Raw genomic sequence first — 23089 nt, forward strand, 5'->3', positions numbered from 1 at the left:
GGCTAATCTACTTTCGATAAAGCAACAGTGGGAACAACTACTGGTGGCAAATCGACAGGGGCCTACAACTACTTGGGCTAATCTACTGGGGGCAAAGCAAGAGGGGCCACAACTACTGGCGGCCAAGCAACATATACGTGTGTGTGTGTGTGTGTGTGTGTGTGTGTGTGTGTGTGTGTGTGTGTGTGTGTACAGTTATATATTATAGTTATGTTATCAATGTCCTACCCATTCATGAGTGTATAGGCGTAATGTCCCTGCACCAAATCCTGTCTCTGATCATACCCCCAATCCTGCCTGCTTCCAACCCGATGTAGGTTTTTAGCGTGTGTGCAAGTTAGATAAAAACTTTAAAACGTATACTAATTTTGAGGCCATGTTTTTTATACATTTCATCCAAAGTTTCAACGGCGGAAGATTACCCATCATATATTGATTTTTTTTCGGATGTCCATCCCTACAAACGTGTGTGTAACCTATTCCCGGATCCATACAGTGTACGATAGGTATGTGCATTGTTGATACTAGTATAAATTTATAGAAAGGATGGTATATAAATTCTCAATGTAGTTTCAGTGTTCTGTGCATAGCACTCAATGGTTTTTAACATCTGTGTTTAATCACATTCACCAGTGCTTGTACATCTGCTATGTAAGAGGGTAAGGGGGGGGAGGGTGGTTATAATATTTATAATATAATATATAATATAATATAATACAATGTAAAATATTTCATAAAAGAAAAAAAAAATGAAAAAAAAAAGAGAAATATAAAACACGTTGTGATTCACAATGAAGGCAGGAAAGTGATCGTACCCTTATATTTGGTGGGAGCCGCAGGTGTTGAGAAAGCAGAGTACCCCGGGAAAAACCCTGCTGTAGGCTCCAGAGTTTTGATTCACAAATGTGACCCAAAGCATGCAGAGATTGTCCGTCTTGATTATGGAATAAGGCACAGCATGGCAAATCCAACGCGTTTCTGGACTATGCTGTCCCTTTTTCAAGTCTATATCAGGTTTGAATAATTTTAACATTGATGGTGAGAAACAGATGGTTTACTACCATCGATGGATGTTTCAAGGCTAGTGAATTATTTGTCATCTAAGTGTCAGTGCATGGCTCCAGATAAATTGAAAACATAATTCTTAATTAATAAATGCTTAATTTAAAAAAATTATAGAACATATATATAGAATTATTTAGTAATTTTGTATTTATTTATATTGTATTAGTTTTAAAAAATGGCAGAGGGTGGTAGCAGAAAACGAACCTCACTTACTCAAGATGAAGCGGAAACATCTCACAGTCAGAAGAGTCACAGTGATGCTTCTCATGATGAATATGAATCTCCTGATGAAGGAAGCATCCACAGGGCCCCAAAGTTCACAGATGATGAAACAGACACCCTCATTGACCAAGTTATTCATCATACATGTCAGCTATTTGGTCCCGAAGCTTTTAATGTACACCAGAAATTTAAAAATAATACTTGGGAAGAAATAGCAAAATCTGTGTCTACAGCTCGAGATATACATCGAACTCCTGAAAGCTGCAAAAAGAGACTACGTGACTGTAAGAGGAATACAAATCATAAAGTAAAGTGCAGAAGAAAACTCCAAAAGGTTTGGTAGAAAAAACTAGAAGAGCACTTTAGAATGGTACAAGATGACGAGAGGCCAACCACTGGTTCCCAGGGTAACTATTTGACAACCTATAAATATGTATATAGATAGATAGATAGATAGATAGATAGATTAGCGTATTGTCCATGAAAAATATCATTCCGCCAGATGTGTGTGTGTCTATATCTATATACACACAAACATAGGTGGAGTATCCCATATCCCAATATCTATAAATAACAAAAAAAAATTTAACCCATAAATTTTAATGGGAGATTAAGATAGTGAAAAAATTGTTTTATGATGGCAAAAGTGAAAAAACTTATTTTAATACACCACATTATAAAGAAAATTACAAAAATTGACCTTCAGGCTGTTTGTATAATGTGTATATGAAACAGAAATTAATTGTGTAAATATACACACACTTTGTTTAATGCACAAAGTATTTTTAAAAAATTGTCTAAAATGACCTTACGGGTTTGTGTATAATGTGTATATTAAACATAAATGCATTCTGTGCTTCAATTTGGACACCATCTCCATGCGATCTCATTATGATATGCAGTTAGTACAAATACTTTCAAATTGTATATCCAAAATAGTACCTGAACCCATCATTTAGGATAAGGTATACTCAATGTGTGTGTGTGTGTGTGTGTGTGTGTGTGTGTGTGTGTGTGTGTGTGTGTGTGTGTGTGTGTGTGTGTGTGTGATATTAAAATGTTTAATAACTGTAATATTTTGATTTTCTTTTTTATATTTGATAAAGAACTTAAGGGTGCTCAAGAAAAAAATCAAAAGAAAACACATAAGAAAAAGCAGAAGAATTTGGAAGATCAACAGTCAGGTAAAAAAATTAAAACAAAAGTAAAAACGTTACAACTAAACAGTAAATTATGTTTGCAATATTGTATGATTATAATATCGTGAGTTAGATAATAAATAGTTTATGTAAGATATTTCAAAATATAGTGCATATGAAAACATATACTGTTAATTTATTTGTTCTATTGAGCCAAAATAAACACTTAGGTCATAATTAAAAATCAATGTAATTATTTTTTTTTAAAGTACATATATAATTATTAGCAGAAAAAATAGTTCATTGCTAAGTAAATGCTAGTATAATCAAAATAAATTTATTAAATTAAAATCTCTTACTTATGTCTCTCGTTTTATCAACGAGATATACCAAAAGTTAACTGATTAGTTTGTAATTGATTATCAATAATTACACTTATAAAGGACATTCAACGCACGCTGCTGCCGCCAATGGTTAAAAAAGCAGGAGCAAAGGAGAATTATGCCATTCTTTATCAGCCCAATCCTGCTGCTGATGCTACTCTTCAAAATGCTGTAAATGTGTGGACTACAGGCAACCCTCACTATGTTATATATGTAAGATCTCAGAACTTAATTTTTTAATGTAGGAGGCCATTAGGTAGATAAACATTGATTGGGCTACTAAAGGTCAACATTTATTATGTAGACATGGTCATTAGATTGACATGAGAAATAAGTAGAGATGAGTGCCTGAAATTTTTCGGGTTTTGTGTTTTGGTTTTGGGTTCGGTTCCGCGGCCGTGTTTTGGGTTCGAACGCGTTTTGGCAAAACCTCACCGAATTTTTTTTGTCGGATTCGGGTGTGTTTTGGATTCGGGTGTTTTTTTAAAAAAACACTAAAAAACAGCTTAAATCATAGAATTTGGGGGTCATTTTGATCCCAAAGTATTATTAACCTCAAAAACCATAATTTACACTCATTTTCAGTCTATTCTGAATACCTCACACCTCACAATATTATTTTTAGTCCTAAAATTTGCACCGAGGTCGCTGTGTGAGTAAGATAAGCGACCCTAGTGGCCGACACAAACACCGGGCCCATCTAGGAGTGGCACTGCAGTGTCACGCAGGATGTCCCTTCCAAAAAACCCTCCCCAAACAGCACATGACGCAAAGAAAAAAAGAGGCGCAATGAGGTAGCTGTGTGAGTAAGATTAGCGACCCTAGTGGCCGACACAAACACCGGGCCCATCTAGGAGTGGCACTGCAGTGTCACGCAGGATGGCCCTTCCAAAAAACCCTCCCCAAACAGCACATGACGCAAAGAAAAAAAGAGGCGCAATGAGGTAGCTGTGTGAGTAAGATTAGCGACCCTAGTGGCCGACACAAACACCGGGCCCATCTAGGAGTGGCACTGCAGTGTCACGCAGGATGTCCCTTCCAAAAAACCCTCCCCAAACAGCACATGACGCAAAGAAAAAAAGAGGCGCAATGAGGTAGCTGTGTGAGTAAGATTAGCGACCCTAGTGGCCGACACAAACACCGGGCCCATCTAGGAGTGGCACTGCAGTGTCACGCAGGATGTCCCTTCCAAAAAACCCTCCCCAAACAGCACATGACGCAAAGAAAAAAAGAGGCGCAATGAGGTAGCTGACTGTGTGAGTAAGATTAGCGACCCTAGTGGCCGACACAAACACCGGGCCCATTTAGGAGTGGCACTGCAGTGTCACGCAGGATGTCCCTTCCAAAAAACCCTCCCCAAACAGCACATGACGCAAAGAAAAAAAGAGGCGCAATGAGGTAGCTGTGTGAGTAAGATTAGCGACCCTAGTGGCCGACACAAACACCGGGCCCATCTAGGAGTGGCACTGCAGTGTCACGCAGGATGTCCCTTCCAAAAAACCCTCCCCAAACAGCACATGACGCAAAGAAAAAAAGAGGCGCAATGAGGTAGCTGACTGTGTGAGTAAGATTAGCGACCCTAGTGGCCGACACAAACACCGGGCCCATTTAGGAGTGGCACTGCAGTGTCACGCAGGATGTCCCTTCCAAAAAACCCTCCCCAATCAGCACATGATGCAAAGAAAAAGAAAAGAAAAAAGAGGTGCAAGATGGAATTGTCCTTGGGCCCTCCCACCCACCCTTATGTTGTATAAACAAAACAGGACATGCACACTTTAACCAACCCATCATTTCAGTGACAGGGTCTGCCACACGACTGTGACTGATATGACGGGTTGGTTTGGACCCCCCCAAAAAAAGAAGCAATTAATCTCTCCTTGCACAAACTGGCTCTACAGAGGCAAGATGTCCACCTCATCATCACCCTCCGATATATCACCGTGTACATCCCCCTCCTCACAGATTATCAATTCGTCCCCACTGGAATCCACCATCTCAGCTCCCTGTGTACTTTGTGGAGGCAATTGCTGCTGGTCAATGTCTCCGCGGAGGAATTGATTATGTCAGATTGTGTTTTGGCTGTGTCCCCGGAGGGGGCGCTAGTGGGTCAGTGGAGGTAGCTGGGAGAAAACGAGGAGGCTGGATAACGTTCCTGCGCATGAGCGCAATGATATTTATTAGCAGATGATATAAACAGAATGGCAGCAGAAATAATAATAACAAATGGAAATGTCAATCACACAGCGTAATAGCTGAAAGTCTATGGCAACAGGATGACAGATGACTGGAGAAATAATAACCGGTAATATGTTAAACAGAAGAACAGGTGTTTGTAGAGATGATTCTGGTTTGGAAACCAGTGCAGGTTTTAAACATGAAACTTGGCAGTGAGATGTTGAATGGCAAACCTGGTAGCAGAGGCAGGAGTCTGACTATCCACAGTGCAGGTGGTGAAGCACTGACAGCAGCAAGCTGTATCACAGGTGGAGGAATGGAGCACACCTGGAGTCAGTCTCAACTGCAAGGCTGAAGCACACAAGGTGGTGATGAGTGTGAAGCCTGTTTGAAGTTGCAGGTATTGCTGGGCCTTGAAGTTCCACGGAGCTGTGCAGAGTAACCAGGAGTACAAGTCTTTCAGTAGAGAGCCAGGAACACGGAAGGAACAGGTACAGATCCTTTCACATGGGTCGCAGGAGTGACACAAAGTCCAGGATGCCTGCAGACTGATCCTGCAGTCTCTTATGTACCCCTTGGTGCACAGGCATTGGATGAGTGAGGGAAAGTGGGTGCGGCCAAGCACCGGATTGGCCGCTGTATGCTGGTTGTTGTGAACTGTCATGGCGGCGCCCATGCCGCGGCCTAGCGGGAACGCGGCGTGCTACACGCCTGCTGTCTCAGGAGCGCTCCCAGGCCCGTGATGGCGTCCAGAGGCAGGGACACGGACGACAGGTGACCGCAGGGAGCCAGGTCGGAGTCCGCAACGGCGGACGGATGTCAGCTTGGTGAGTCGATTCCTGACAGATTATAATTCATTTTAATGAACATCATCTTCTCCACATTTTCTGGATGTAACCTCGTACGCCGATTGCTGACAAGGTGAGCGGCGGCACTAAACACTCTTTCGGAGTACACACTTGTGGGAGGGCAACTTAGGTAGAATAAAGCCAGTTTGTGCAAGGGCCTCCAAATTGCCTCTTTTTCCTGCCAGTATAAGTACGGACTGTGTGACGTGCCTACTTGGATGCGGTCACTCATATAATCCTCCACCATTCTATCAATGTTGAGAGAATCATATGCAGTGACAGTAGACGACATGTCCGTAATCGTTGTCAGGTCCTTCAGTCCGGACCAGATGTCAGCATCAGCAGTCGCTCCAGACTGCCCTGCATCACCGCCAGCGGGTGGGCTCGGAATTCTGAGCCTTTTCCTCGCACCCCCAGTTGCGGGAGAATGTGAAGGAGGAGATGTTGACAGGTCGCGTTCCGCTTGACTTGACAATTTTGTCACCAGCAGGTCTTTCAACCCCAGCAGACCTGTGTCTGCCGGAAAGAGAGATCCAAGGTAGGCTTTAAATCTAGGATCGAGCACGGTGGCCAAAATGTAGTGCTCTGATTTCAACAGATTGACCACCCGTGAATCCTTGTTAAGCGAATTAAGGGCTGCATCCACAAGTCCCACATGCCTAGCGGAATCGCTCCCTTTTAGCTCCTTCTTCAATGCCTCCAGCTTCTTCTGCAAAAGCCTGATGAGGGGAATGACCTGACTCAGGCTGGCAGTGTCTGAACTGACTTCACGTGTGGCAAGTTCAAAGGGCATCAGAACCTTGCACAACGTTGAAATCATTCTCCACTGCACTTGAGACAGGTGCATTCCACCTACTATATCGTGCTCAATTGTATAGGCTTGAATGGCCTTTTGCTGCTCCTCCAACCTCTGAAGCATATAGAGGGTTGAATTCCACCTCGTTACCACTTCTTGCTTCAGATGATGGCAGGGCAGGTTCAGTAGTTTTTGGTGGTGCTCCAGTCTTCTGTACGTGGTGCCTGTACGCCGAAAGTGTCCCGCAATTTTTCTGGCCACCGACAGCATCTCTTGCACGCCCCTGTCGTTTTTTAAAAAATTCTGCACCACCAAATTCAAGGTATGTGCAAAACATGGGACGTGCTGGAATTTGCCCATATTTAATGCACACACAATATTGCTGGCGTTGTCCGATGCCACAAATCCACAGGAGAGTCCAATTGGGGTAAGCCATTCCGCGATGATCTTCCTCAGTTGCCGTAAGAGGTTTTCAGCTGTGTGCGTATTCTGGAAAGCGGTGATACAAAGCGTAGCCTGCCTAGGAAAGAGTTGGCGTTTGCGAGATGCTGCTACTGGTGCCGCCGCTGCTGTTCTTGCGGCGGGAGTCCATACATCTACCCAGTGGGCTGTCACAGTCATATAGTCCTGACCCTGCCCTGCTCCACTTGTCCACATGTCCGTGGTTAAGTGGACATTGGGTACAACTGCATTTTTTAGGACACTGGTGAGTCTTTTTCTGACGTCCGTGTACATTCTCGGTATCGCCTGCCTAGAGAAGTGGAACCTAGATGGTATTTGGTAACGGGGGCACACTGCCTCAATAAATTGTCTAGTTCCCTGTGAACTAACGGCGGATACCGGACGCACGTCTAACACCAACATAGTTGTCAAGGCCTCAGTTATCCGCTTTGCAGCAGGATGACTGCTGTGATATTTCATCTTCCTCGCAAAGGACTGTTGAACAGTCAATTGCTTACTGGAAGTAGTACAAGTGGGCTTACGACTTCCCCTCTGGGATGACCATCGACTCCCAGCAGCAACAACAGCAGCGCCAGCAGCAGTAGGCGTTACACGCAAGGATGCATCGGAGGAATCCCAGGCAGGAGAGGAATCGTCAGAATTGCCAGTGACATGGCCTGCAGGACTATTGGCATTCCTGGGGAAGGAGGAAATTGACACTGAGGGAGTTGGTGGGGTGGTTTGCGTGAGCTTGGTTACAAGAGGAAGGGATTTAGTGGTCAGTGGACTGCTTCCGCTGTCACCCAAAGTTTTTGAACTTGTCACTGACTTATTATGAATGCGCTGCAGGTGACGTATAAGGGAGGATGTTCCGAGGTGGTTAACGTCCTTACCCCTACTTATTACAGCTTGACAAAGGGAACACACGGCTTGACACCTGTTGTCCGCATTTCTGGTGAAATACCTCCACACCGAAGAGCTGATTTTTTTGGTATTTTCACCTGGCATGTCAACGGCCATATTCCTCCCACGGACAACAGGTGTCTCCCCGGGTGCCTGACTTAAACAAACCACCTCACCATCAGAATCCTCCTGGTCAATTTCCTCCCCAGCGCCAGCAACACCCATATCCTCCTCATCCTGGTGTACTTCAACACTGACATCTTCAATCTGACTATCAGGAACTGGACTGCGGGTGCTCCTTCCAGCACTTGCAGGGGGCGTGCAAATGGTGGAAGGCGCATGCTCTTCACGTCCAGTGTTGGGAAGGTCAGGCATCGCAACCGACACAATTGGACTCTCCTTGTGGATTTGGGATTTCGAAGAATGCACAGTTCTTTGCTGTGCTGCTTTTGCCAGCTTGAGTCTTTTCATTTTTCTAGCGAGAGGCTGAGTGCTTCCATCCTCATGTGAAGCTGAACCACTAGCCATGAACATAGGCCAGGGCCTCAGCCGTTCCTTGCCACTCCGTGTCGTAAATGGCATATTGGCAAGTTTACGCTTCTCCTCCGACAATTTTATTTTAGGTTTTGGAGTCCTTTTTTTTCTGATATTTGGTGTTTTGGATTTGACATGCTCTGTACTATGACATTGGGCATCGGCCTTGGCAGACGACGTTGCTGGCATTTCATCGTCTCGGCCATGACTAGTGGCAGCAGCTTCAGCACGAGGTGGAAGTGGATCTTGATCTTTCCCTAATTTTGGAACCTCAACATTTTTGTTCTCCATATTTTAATAGGCACAACTAAAAGGCACCTCAGGTAAACAATGGAGATGGATACTAGTATACAATTATGGACTGCCTGCCGAGTGCAGACACAGAGGTAGCCACAGCCGTGAACTACCGTACTGTACTGTGTCTGCTGCTAATATAGACTGGTTGATAAAGAGATGTCTATGTAACTATGTATGTATAAAGAAGAAAGAAAAAAAAACCACGGTTAGGTGGTATACAATTATGGACGGACTGCCTGCCGAGTGCAGACACAGAGGTAGCCACAGCCGTGAACTACCGTACTGTACTGTGTCTGCTGCTAATATAGACTGGTTGATAAAGAGATGTCTATGTAACTATGTATGTATAAAGAAGAAAGAAAAAAAAACCACGGTTAGGTGGTATACAATTATGGACGGACTGCCTGCCGAGTGCAGACACAGAGGTAGCCACAGCCGTGAACTACCGTACTGTACTGTGTCTGCTGCTAATATAGACTGGTTGATAAAGAGATGTCTATGTAACTATGTATGTATAAAGAAGAAAGAAAAAAAAACCACGGTTAGGTGGTATACAATTATGGACGGACTGCCTGCCGAGTGCAGACACAGAGGTAGCCACAGCCGTGAACTACCGTACTGTACTGTGTCTGCTGCCAATATAGACTGGTTGATAAAGAGATGTCTATGTAACTATGTATGTATAAAGAAGAAAGAAAAAAAAACCACGGTTAGGTGGTATACAATTATGGACGGACTGCCTGCCGAGTGCAGACACAGAGGTAGCCACAGCCGTGAACTACCGTACTGTACTGTGTCTGCTGCTAATATAGACTGGTTGATAAAGAGATGTCTATGTAACTATGTATGTATAAAGAAGAAAGAAAAAAAAACCACGGTTAGGTGGTATACAATTATGGACGGACTGCCTGCCGAGTGCAGACACAGAGGTAGCCACAGCCGTGAACTACCATACTGTACTGTGTCTGCTGCTAATATAGACTGGTTGATAAAGAGATGTCGTAGTAGTATGTATGTATAAAGAAGAAAAAAAAACCACGGTTAGGTGGTATACAATTATGGACGGACTGCCTGCCGAGTGCAGACACAGAGGTAGCCACAGCCGTGAACTACCGTACTGTGTCTGCTGCGACTGGATGATAAATGATATAAAAAATATATATATATCACTACTGCAGCCGGACAGGTATATATTATATATTATATAATGACGGACCTGCTGGACACTGTCTGTCAGCAGAATGAGTTTTATTTTTATAGAATAAAAAAAACAACAACACACAAGTGAAGTCACACGACGAGTGTTTAACTTTTTCAGGCAATCACAATATAAGTATACTACTAACTATACTGGTGGTCAGTGTGGTCAGGTCACTGGTCAGTCACACTGGCAGTGGCACTCCTGCAGCAAAAGTGTGCACTGTTTAATTTTAATATAATATTATGTACTCCTGGCTCCTGCTATAACCTATAACTGGCACTGCAGTGCTCCCCAGTCTCCCCCACAATTATAAGCTGTGTGAGCTGAGCAGTCAGACAGATATATAATATATATAGATGATGCAGCACACTGGGCTGAGCCTGAGCAGTGCACACAGATATGGTATGTGACTGAGTCACTGTGTGTATCGCTTTTTTCAGGCAGAGAACGGATATATTAAATAAACTGCACTGTCTAGTGGTCACTCACTATATAATATTATGTACTCCTGGCTCCTGCTATAACCTATAACTGGCACTGCAGTGCTCCCCAGTCTCCCCCACAATTATAAGCTGTGTGAGCTGAGCAGTCAGACAGATATATAATATATATAGATGATGCAGCACACTGGGCTGAGCCTGAGCAGTGCACACAGATATGGTATGTGACTGAGTCACTGTGTGTATCGCTTTTTTCAGGCAGAGAACGGATATATTAAATAAACTGCACTGTCTGGTGGTCACTCACTAGTAAACTCTCTGCACTCTCTACACTTCTACAGTACTCCTCCTAGTCCTAAGCTCCAGTAAATCTCTCTCTCTTATAATCTAAATGGAGAGGACGCCAGCCACGTCCTCTCCCTATCAATCTCAATGCACGTGTGAAAATGGCGGCGACGCGCGGCTCCTTATATAGAATCCGAGTCTCGCGATAGAATCCGAGCCTCGCGAGAATCCGACAGCGTCATGATGACGTTCGGGCGCGCTCGGGTTAACCGAGCAAGGCGGGAAGATCCGAGTCGCTCGGACCCGTGAAAAAAAACATGAAGTTCGTGCGGGTTCGGATTCAGAGAAACCGAACCCGCTCATCTCTAGAAATAAGTAGACCTGAGTCCAACCTATTTTAATTTAATTAGTTATTTTTTTTCCTATTTAACGATCCACGTGGACTACAATTGGGAATGGGAACCTGCAAATAATACAGCGGTAGCTGAGCTAGGCACCTTACACAACACATCACTTAACGAGGAATACGAGAACCAAAACAGTATTAAAAACCCATGTTGACATTTTTAAATATCTAACTAATTACCCACAACCCTTCTCCATACACTTATGTCTTGTCACTATTCATCCATGCAAGGCCGACAAGTAATGATTTTTACCTGTCACCCCCTTACCGGCCACACAGATAAGTGTTCGAGCTTTGTATTAGACACACATTATTTATTTACAGATTTTTAATCAAATTTTTCCACAGTGTGTTGTAAATTGCAACCTACTTTCCTGAGTTAGCGTGGAACCTAAAAACATACACACATGCGATCTAGTATTTGTATATATATATATATATATATATATAGCATCTTATTCTAATTTTATAAACATGCCCTCCTACTGTAAAATAATATTGTGCTAGCTCTAATGTTTTACCCTATGTTTTAGAAATAAATCAAAAATTGGATTATAAGCAATATTATTGAGCCAAAAAGCCTTTTTTCAGTTCTAATATAATAATAATAATAATAATAATAATAATAATACATATAATAAAATATTAAATCTATTAAAAAAAATTACTATAAAAATATAACTAAATACATTTTGGAGGTATGCTTTACACAGTTTTATAATGCTAGAAATATGGTAATGTCTATAAAATATTATGTATTTATATTTATGAAATGTTAAATATACCTATTATTTATTTTAGGTTCGTTTACAACAATTTCAAGGAAAGTTTCTTTATCAGAAACAAAAACAGTTATGACAGACAATTTTCCTTCAACTGCGGATGAACCATCAGTGATGCCACATATTTTAACATTGGACAATCCTTCCATGGTGGCCGAACCATCAATGCTGCATCATGATGCAACAGTGGACCATGCTACCATGTTGGACCAACCATCAATGCTGCAACATACTTCGACAGTGGATGATACTTCCTTTGTGGCCGAACCATCAATGCTGAAACATTCGGCAAGAGTGGATGATCCTTCCACGGTGGACCAAACATCAATGATGCAAGAATATTATTCTGTGGTTCACAGTTCCACTACGGTAGAGACTTCCACGGTAAATGAAACATCCATGAGGCAAGAAGGATCGACAATGGATGATACTTCCACGGAGGATGGAAATTCAACCATGCAAAACCCTTTAATGTTAGATAAAGGTATTTATTTTAATAAATATAAATAAAATTTACTATCATTGATATTCAATATGGTTAAAAACCTAGTTTAAGTTGAATGGTATTTATCTAACTATTATGTTTGAAGCCATAGAAAGCAACATGGTGCCTGCCACACAGACACAGGATAATATTAGTGAGGAGCCTGTATTGAATAGCCAGCAAAGTAATATTGATACAGAAGATACCAACCAGGTGGAATTGAATGCAGAGACTGCACATTCTAGTGTAATTGGCCATGGTCTTCAAGACCAATTCCTGGACTCTACAAATCAAGGTAATTTTTTTTTAATGTATAAAACATTATTTTTAATGAGATCCACTAACATTAATAGATACTGTATTTTTTTCTAACTTGATTTTTTTTTCTAACTATACTTAAAAAATTGTCTGTAAATTGATGTATTAACTGTACCTAGAACTTTTTATACACACAGAATGGGAAGTTAGCAGATCACAAACCATTACCCAACAGGATTCTTTAAAGGAAGCCATGCAGCTAATTGAGAGGAATAGAAATGAAGAAATTAAAAGAATTGAACATAAAATAAATCAGCTGAATAATAATATAGAGATTCTCAACACCACACAAAGACAACAGAATCAAGCACTTGTCACTCTTGCAAATTTTTACGATCATCTTGTTTCATCACAGAATGTGGCAGCAACCAACTCCCAACAGATGCAGCACAGTATAAATGAGATGCTAGCGTGGCAGTATGAGACTATCACCATCACACGCATGATTTCCACTTTCATGCAACTGTGACAGAAGAAAGACAAAGAATGTCCAGATCAGATAATCCTTCTTGTATATCCAGTGCTACAGCAGGAACCTTTGTATCCAGCTGTACACGTGGAGACTATATAACAAGCTCTACACACAGAGAGTATGCAACGAGCGCTGCACCTGGAACCTTTCTATACAACACTTTACCAGTATACTCTGTATCCACCCCTGCAGCAGGAACAGATGTATCCACCACTTTACCAGGACCCTATGTATCCACCACTGCAACAGTAACCTATGTATCCACCACTTTACCAGTATACTCTGTATCCACCGCTGCAGCAGGTACCAATGTATCCACCACTTTACCAGTATACTCTGTATCCACCGCTGCAGCAGTAACCTATGTATCCACCACTTTACCAGTATACTCTGTATCCACCGCTGCAGCAGGTACCAATGTATCCACCACTTTACCAGGACCCTATGTATCCACCACTGCAACAGTAACCTATGTATCCACCACTGCAACAGTAACCTATGTATCCACCGCTGCAGCAGGTACCAATGTATCCACCACTTTAACAGGACCATATGTATCCACCACTTTACCAGTATACTCTGTATCCACCGCTGCAGCAGGAACAGATGTATCCACCACTTTACCAGGACCCTTTGTATCCACCACTGCAACAGTAACCTATGTATCCACCACTTTACCAGTATACTCTGTATCCACCGCTGCAGCAGGTACCAATGTATCCACCACTTTACCAGTATACTCTGTATCCACCGCTGCAGCAGTAACCTATGTATCCACCACTTTACCAGTATACTCTGTATCCACCGCTGCAGCAGGTACCAATGTATCCACCACTTTACCAGGACCCTATGTATCCACCACTGCAACAGTAACCTATGTATCCACCACTGCAACAGTAACCTATGTATCCACCGCTGCAGCAGGTACCAATGTATCCACCACTTTAACAGGACCATATGTATCCACCACTTTACCAGTATACTCTGTATCCACCGCTGCAGCAGGAACAGATGTATCCACCACTTTACCAGGACCCTATGTATCCACCACTGCAACAGTAACCTATGTATCCACCGCTGCAGCAGGTACCAATGTATCCACCACTTTACCAGGACCCTATGTATCCACCACTGCAACAGTAACCTATGTATCCACCACTGCAACAGTAACCTATGTATCCACCGCTGCAGCAGGTACCAATGTATCCACCACTTTAACAGGACCATATGTATCCACCACTTTACCAGTATACTCTGTATCCACCGCTGCAGCAGGAACAGATGTATCCACCACTTTACCAGGACCCTATGTATCCACCACTGCAACAGTAACCTATGTATCCACCACTTTACCAGTATACTCTGTATCCACCGCTGCAGCAGGTACCTATGTATCCACCACTTTACCAGGACCCTATGTATCCACCACTGCAACAGTAACCTATGTATCCACCACTTTACCAGTATACTCTGTATCCACCGCTGCAGCAGGTACCAATGTATCCACCACTTTAACAGGACCATATGTATCCTACACTTTACCAGGACCCTATGTATCCACCACTGCAGCAGGACCCTATCTATCCACTACTTTAACAGGACCCTATGTATCCTCGACATTATCAGGACCCTATGTATCCATCCCTGCACCAAGACCCTATGTATCCACTACTTTTACAGGACCCTATGTATCCTCCACTTCAGCAGGACCCTATGTATCCATCCCTGCACCAAGACCCTATGTATCCACTACTGTAACAGGACCCTATGTATCCTCAACTTTAGCAGGACCCTATGTATCCATCCCTGCACCAAGACCCTATGTATCCACTACTTTTACAGGACCCTATGTATCCTCCACTTTAGCAGGACCCTATGTATCCACCACTGCAACAGAACCCTATGTATCCACTACTGTAACAGGACCCTATGTATCCTCAACTTTAGCAGGACCCTATGTATCCATCCCTGCACCAAGACCCTATGTATCCACTACTTTTACAGGACCCTATGTATCCTCCACTTTAGCAGGACCCTATGTATCCACCACTGCAACAGAACCCTATGTATCCACTACTGTAACAGGACCCTATGTATCCTCAACTTTAGCAGGACCCTATGTATCCAGCCCTGCACCAAGACCCTATGTATCCACTACTTTTACAGGACCCTATGTATCCTCCACTTTACCAGGACCCTATGTATACAACACCTTACATGGAGACTATGTATCCACTGCTGATAGAGGCCTCTATTTATCCACCACTGCACCAGGGCCCTATTTATTGAAGCCAACACCAGGACACTCACAATCCACTACTGGACAAATTGCCTCAGAATCCCCCGCTGACTCTGGACCCTCAGAATCCACCGCTGCACCAGGAAAGTATAAATCCACCGCTGCACCTGGACCCTCTGAATACAGCACTGAAAACACAAATTTGAGAACCATAGCTGTAGCATCAGAAGTGCATTCAAGATTGGAATTGGCTTATCGACCTAGCTCAAGCTATGATGAGAATATGGATCTTCGAGTAAGATTAGAGCGTGCAAATATTCAAATTCAAAATTGGAAGAGACAGGAAGATAACGATGAGGATGAAGCTTAAATATTAAAGGTAATGAATAAATGTATATAGATTGCATTATCAGATAACTAAATATGGTGAGACATATGTGCTATGCTTTTTTTGAAAAACGTAACATAAAAAATGTGTCTCTTCAAGATAACAAATGTGCCCTACTCAATGATCATCACACTGCACTTAAAAAATCCTACATATAACACTAACATTTATTAATTTTAATTAGTTTTAGCCATAGGATTCTTATTCAAATTGCGAGTATGACTCACCAAACTCAATAGGAAACTAAGTTAATCCTACATTGAGTTTCTATTGTAATTTTGTGTATGGTTTGTCAATTTTTAAAAATAACACATCATTTGATTTACTTTGGATACAGTCTTAGCAGAGTGTTATAGGCTACAAGTTTAGACATCACAAGAGTGGAGTATAAGCAAAATGCTGGCATGTAGCATACAAATATATTTGTTTTATGTAGAGGACCAGAGCTCTGGAAACATACATGTAGACAAAGTAGCCTGAAATATAAAAGGAAAACAGTTAAAAAAAGAGTAAAGACATAAGGAAGAAGAGTGTTAAACAGGATATCATACACATGTAAATATATGTAGATTTTTTTTAAGTTATTTGGACAGAAATCTGGCCCTGAAGAAGGGGATTTTAAACAAAACATGTAGACAATAAAGGGACACTTTTTGCATCATTGAATACGCCAGTGTGAGTGCAGCCGATTACCTTTCATCTACATAGTCACCTTATGCCAAGCTGACGAGGAGGTCACCACAGCATATTGTATTTATTGTTTGGAGCACAGTACAAACTTACACTATATATATATATATATATATATATATATATATACATACATCAAACATCGGCACTCCAGACTAATAAATTAAACTCAGAAATACGGCATTGCTTTGTCAAAGAAATGCATTCTTTCAGAATGTATTTTATTAGTCAGTAGTGCTTCCATTGGATGGGTATTTTTGGAACGTTTTGGGGTTGTTTGTTTGGACATGATAATTTTGTCTGTGCCGTGAAACATAATTTATGATGGAACCCATTACTATAGTGCTTGTATATCTTTAACTTAACCATTGTTAATACCAACGATGGAAAAATCTTCGTTGCACTACTGATCTAGAGTCACAATGAGAAATATATATTGTAATATTTTATTATAATTAGGGTTGTTACCTTTAAACCTTGCATTTCTTTTAAAATGAAGACTACAGTTAAAGATAAGGTGGACAAAAGTATGGAAATTAACTTTCATGAACTTACCTGTTTTACTTCATTTTTAGATATGTCACAAACGGTCTTGGGAGACAGAGTGAAGGAACTGAAGACAGAGGGATACAGAGTCATCCATGTGTCCTGTTTGAAAAGACAAATCGATAATAGGAATATACTTTCTGAGATACTTCAAGTCGTGCATTCCTGAAAATGTTCTAATTTTTTTTTGTTTTGTTTTGGTTTGTTCATGGTGGGGGGGTTCAGATACTAATATGTTCAAGATAAAAATAGAGAAAATATATGTACAGACACATATTCCATATTACAGTGATTGTTCATGCATATATATATATATATATATTATATTCTAATAATATCCCAAACAAATTAATGCAAGTTTTGTATTGTTAATAATTTGAATTTGCTTAACAATGTGTTTACATATTTTCTAATTGTATTTGCAATAATATTTGAATAGATTAACAATCGGAACATATTTGTGTGTTTAATGTACACATTACACAATTTTGCTTCAAAACTCGCAAAATATATTGCTATATAAAAATATTGTATTTCAAAATTAAAATTATGAAGGTAATGATGGGATCAGATTAGCAAATATATATGGTTCTTTGATGGCGTAAACCATCTAGCCAATTGACGCTATCATCATTTCCCATGTTTCCCTCAAATACATACACGCGTATGTATTTCACACATATTGCGTCATTTACGTTTTAGGGTGCTGTAAGTATGAGGAATAATAAATAAAAAATAAGTTAACATAGTATTTTCAATGAATAAAACTTTTATTTTATAAACTGTGAACTTTGAACAGGTTAACATATTATAACTGGTAATAGATTTTTAGAAAAAAAATATATTGTAGATTTTTCTATAATAAAGAATAATAAGAATAATATCACCGCATCAGATTATGTTATGTACGATCAAGATGGTTTTCATATTCTTTGTTGTGGATTCATTGTGGATCAAGTTTCTTTTCCTGTATTGAAAAAATAGTCATACACTGTGTGCACAAACAATGATGATCCAATAAAAAAAAATCTAAAAAAAATTAATTTTTTACGTGTTTTCTATATAATAATGTAAAAAAAAAAAAACTTTTTTTGTCATATTTGTTAATCTAAGAGTAATCGTTTTTTATTTTCCATTAAGGGAAAAAATATGTCAACTTTAATACCCAAACATTGAGAGATATTACACTGTTACATTCGTATTGTATAATTTTCTTATTGTAATATATTTTGGTAACTATACACAGTTTCTGAAGAAGATGGGGAAATACTATTGCCATCCGAATCTGAAAGTGTTTATATTAATGATGGATAAAAATTAATAACATTTAATGTTTGTTATTGTTTCAAATAATTAAAGAGGAACATATTAAATATATTTCTGTCATAACAATATAGTTAAATATGATATTTATTCTAATAAATATATTCACTTTACTAATATTTTATTGTTATGTAATATTAACAATAGAGAGTTGATCCTTACTAGGCATTTCCAAAGTTAGAGATATGGTCCTGTGTAGTAATATATATATTAGTGTATAGGTAAAGCAAATATGTTAATTGTAGATATATTAATATTTTTAAAGGTACATGATTCCAGGATTCATGTTAGAAGTACAATTGTGTTTAGAATTATAATTAAATGAAAAAAAAGTAATGAATATAAAAATGAAGATATGGATATCAGACATTTCAAAGGTCATAAGAGTTAACAAGATTATGCAAGAAATAAATTATAAATATTATTTAATGTAGGTAATATGTTTTGTTAAGAGCTGATTAAAGTACGTAAACAGGCTAAATATAAAAATGCGAAAAACTGTTTCAATAGGTATAGTTACCGCAAAACCAAATAATGAGTCCTAATCTTCGGATTGCAGTTGATTGGAAGGGCAAACAAGATAACTAGTTTAGGTAAAAAAAAAAAATATTATTAACAATGTAAATATTAAACTATTAGATTAGAATAGATGATTAAGGTACATAAATTGAGGACAAATTATCTACATCAAATTGTTGGAAAATGCATATTACCTGGAAACAAAGTAATAAGGAGAAAAATTCTTCTTTGGCTTGCAGACGATGATTGGGAGGTCAGAACAGTAAACTAATTCAAAAAATTTGTATAAATATATTAGCACTGCAGAAAAGTTAGTAAATGTTTAGAATAGTTGATATGCACTTTGAAATTGTATACAATTTATAGAGCAATATTAAGGGGGGTACTCATGGAGAGATCCATGGCTAAAATCTATGCAATCTGACTCGATTGATTAGATTTTCTGCACAGATCACTCGTGTGTAGCCCCCTCTGCTATAGCGATGCGCGGTCACGAACATCACTATCGCCGCTGCTAGATTGAGCCTGCATGCAGACCATTACAGTTACATCAATTTAGAGTTAGTGTGTACTATACTATATTGACATTTGTGTGCTAATAAATTCTTTATAATTTAAAAAAAAAAAATTTAAGGGAAGGGGGTATTGCTTGTTTGAGAGGTGAGGTGTAACAATGTAAGATTGTTATTAACCAATCATAATATTTAGTATGTTACATGCACAAGAAACCATTACAAATGTAATTAATACCTATCAGTGTTTTGCATTTTTACAGTTTATACATAAATTAGAATTTTTCTTATTGTGTTAAAAACAGTTATTTCATAAGGATAAGGCCAGGATAACACAGCATGTGTGTAAATGAGCTATGGAACCACAGCATCCAGCATGCCTTTAAACTTTTTTTTTATTATAGCAATGCCAACACTGTGGCAGTGCATGCTGGGTAGTTTAGTTACACAGAAGTTGGTGAGACAAAGGTTGCCTAACCATTACCTAGTCCATGGTTTCCTTGGCCATTTGAAATACACATCCCAGCAAGCATGGACAACATGTTTAAATATAATAAAAGCAAACCTGTGAGAGTGCATGCTGGGATGTTTATTTGCACAGGAAATGGAGAACCACAGCATGTCCACCCTGAATTAGGCAAATAAAAGAATCTAACCGTTGCAGTAAAATTAGGATTGCCAAAATGGTGCAACCAAAAATATATATATATTTGTTTTCATATAGAAAATCAGTGGCGGATCTTGCCACGGGCAAGCAGTACTTTTGCCCGGGGCGCCGCCTTCCGGAGGGCGCTGGCGCCATCCGGAGGGCGCCGCACCGTGGCAAGATCCGCCACTGCTGCCCGCTGTGTCCCCGTCCGCCTCCTCTGCCTGCTGCCGTCCCCGTCCCCATCCCCGTCCCCGTCCGCCTCCTGAAGGGAACTAGACGCTATGCGTCTAGTTTCCCTTCCTGGAGAGTAACTTTGCTGAGCGGTGCACGATGACGTCATCGCGCACCGCACAGCAAAGGTCCTCTCTACGAAGGGAACTAGACGCATAGCGTCTAGTTTCCCTTCGTGGAGAGGACCTTTTGCTGTGCGGTGCACGATGACGTCATCGCGCACCGCTCAGCATTCAAGCGGCGCTTTTAATGTACAGGGGGCGTAATTGACCACGCCCCCTGTATTAGGCCACGCCCCATTTCCTGCCTGGGGCGCAGAGCGCCCTTGAACCGGCCCTGTAGAAAATATTGTAAATCTGTTTGATAAACAATATAATTGTTTTAATTGAAGAATATTAATAAAATGTATGTTAAAATTAATGAAGGTAAACTTTAACAAAAACATTACATGGGTACAACTGTGCTAAACTGAAATGGGAAACCATTATATTTTAAAAATTTTAAATATAGCTAGAGAATTTTGATTGATGTATATTTTAGAATGGAAAACAGAATGTAGAAAATACTTGAATAATAGTTAATTTATAAAATTAAAAAAATTCTACTTACCAGTAATGATAGCATCCCGAAATTCAATATGTGAAAAGTTTTTTTTTTTATGGTATTTAAAAAGATTGAAAGTCAACTAATGAAAAAGAAACCATTGGAAATATGAAACTTAACTTTAAAATGAAAAAAATCACAATGTTTAAAATTATTTTTAAAGTTACTCCAACTTGAGATGGAAGGCAATGGCATTTAGAAATTCCATCAAATCTATGAAACCAAGTTGTGCAAAACATTTCTGTAGTGCATCTTCTCGAGCAGTATTTTCACGTTTGGTGGGTGTTCGGGCAACATTAAAGGTTACTTTTTCAATGAGCTTGGTGGTCATTTCTTGCTCCTTGTGAAGATAGGAGATAAGTTTGTAGACTCCAAACTTTTTCTCTCCCAGGAGAATATTCCATCTCCTGTGCCATCCTTCCAACTTATTTTGGGTCCTTGGAATCCCACCAACCATATTGTCATGCACTGACCACATGCATGGTGGAAACAGTGGGGGAGATCTGTTTTGACTTCGGGTTCGTTCTCTAAGCCGGCCCAATATATATGTCTCCTCAAAATAAGTTATTAATGGAGCAGCATTAGGAGGCATTTCTGATTTTAATTGTTCAAATGCAGCAGGGATTTCGTCTGCTGGGAGGAAGGAAAGTGCCTGAAGGTTCCTAAGTTTCATAGCAAATGCATGATCACGTCCATATTGTACAGATAAGCCACATGATTGAATTTTTCGCCAAATATTTTGACCTAAATGGAACAAGCAACACTTATGTGTGCTACTAGGAAAAACTTGTTTAGCTGCTTTCTCTTGTTTAGCAGCATTCTCAAAATCGGTCAAAATGTAAAGAGGAGAAAATTGAATATCATATTCCTGTGCATAATCCTGCAGGTCTTCTAAAAAAAACGGATATAACAAACCTCACTTTTGCTACTAAGCAATCCATAGACCAGTGGCACGAAGCGTTGTGTACTGTCATCTGTGCCAACCATAGCATGAATTGAGTATATTTGTCTAAATAGGGTTGGACACGTTTTGAAAGTGCCATCCATTACCCAATACGGTGCCTCATGAAGCTTCCGCAAGTTAGCTTCTGTACTGAATAATAGTGTCCTTTCGTTGTGGAAAGTACTGTCCTTTCCAAGAAATTTTATCCCATCAATGTATTCCAAATTATGTGGGATATCAATATCATCGAGTGTGGTTGGCTCAGGTGGGCAATCCGCTCTCCTTACCCTTTTCACAAGTTTACGGAGGGATTCACTGTTAGGAAGACAGGCAGCACTGGTAGACGGCATTTGGGCAGTAACCGCTTGAATTATTACAGATGGTGGATCATTGGTATCCCTTGCACGTTGCTTTATTGATGCCTTGGCAATGGCAACATCTGTTTTTTCAGCCTTCGGAGTATGAGTATGTTCTCCATGAGTATTAAGTTGGTGCTGTCCTGCAACAATGGTCGTCTTTGCAAAACATGAACAAGGGCCGGTCTTCCTCTCTGTGCAGTGCCAATAGACGACATCACCACGCTGCTTGTTTTTTGCCAAAAGATATCCATCTATGTTTAAGAGCATTCCTCTTGTAGAAGGAACCAAACGACATGAAGGTTCATCAGCCATAGTCGAAAAAATACTAATGAGTACTTGATCTGAAGGGTGGATGAATGTCGATTATGTAGACCTGAGCAAAGAGTAACTCTTTATAGGATTTTGAAGAGGGAGGAGAGTTAAAATATATTCAAATGTAACCAATGAGGGTGCATAGAATAGTCTGGGGGGGGGGGTTATTATTTGGAGTTTGAAAACAACACGCACCCAACATGTTCTTGGGTGCGTGATCATTCAAAGGTTTTGACAGGAGAGACATGGGTTCTGGAGGAGACCATTAGATAAGTGGTGAACTTTATGTGACTCGGATTAGTATGGTGTTTGTATGTAAGAGACTTGGAGTCTACAGATAGGGGTGTACGGGAGACATAAACATGATTTAATTTGTTTAGTATGGGTGCGCAGGGAGGGGGGGATAGTGTACCATGCAGGGAATGATTGACGGCAGTGGGTAAAGGCTTGGGGGAGATTGGCGGTCAGCCTTGGACTTGTAGTTCCACGCATAAGAGGAGAGTCGGGCGGTTGAAGCTATTAGCGGGGGTAGCATCTAATGCAAGACGCCTGATGGGGTGCAGGGGGGTGGGGTGTGAAGAGAA

General features: G+C 40.4%; 1 protein-coding gene across 1 annotated transcript; it reads left to right on the forward strand.

Moving 5' to 3' along the window:
- Nucleotides 1–1240: 1240 nt before the first annotated feature.
- LOC134957322 (uncharacterized) lies at nucleotides 1241–17336 on the forward strand. Its single transcript, XM_063939123.1, has 6 exons — nucleotides 1241–1571; nucleotides 11937–12401; nucleotides 12508–12696; nucleotides 12857–13184; nucleotides 13789–15809; nucleotides 17084–17336. The coding sequence occupies exons 1-5, from the start codon at nucleotides 1241–1243 to the stop codon at nucleotides 15431–15433; spliced, it is 2958 nt and encodes a 985-aa protein (XP_063795193.1). The 3' UTR covers nucleotides 15434–15809; nucleotides 17084–17336.
- Nucleotides 17337–23089: the final 5753 nt, after the last annotated feature.

Source organism: Pseudophryne corroboree, chromosome 9 (assembly GCF_028390025.1).
Source record: "Pseudophryne corroboree isolate aPseCor3 chromosome 9, aPseCor3.hap2, whole genome shotgun sequence".
In the NCBI taxonomy this organism is placed as follows: domain Eukaryota; kingdom Metazoa; phylum Chordata; class Amphibia; order Anura; family Myobatrachidae; genus Pseudophryne; species Pseudophryne corroboree.

Excerpts from the sequence above, each read along its gene's own strand:
- LOC134957322 (XM_063939123.1), top strand. The coding sequence starts at position 1,241 with ATGGCAGAGGGTGGTAGCAGAAAACGAACCTCACTTACTCAAGATGAA. Across the intron at positions 12,697-12,856 it reads CCTGGACTCTACAAATCAAG|AATGGGAAGTTAGCAGATCA; the intron begins GTAATTTTTTTT and ends TTATACACACAG. Across the intron at positions 13,185-13,788 it reads ATTTCCACTTTCATGCAACT|CAGGAACAGATGTATCCACC; the intron begins GTGACAGAAGAA and ends CCACCGCTGCAG.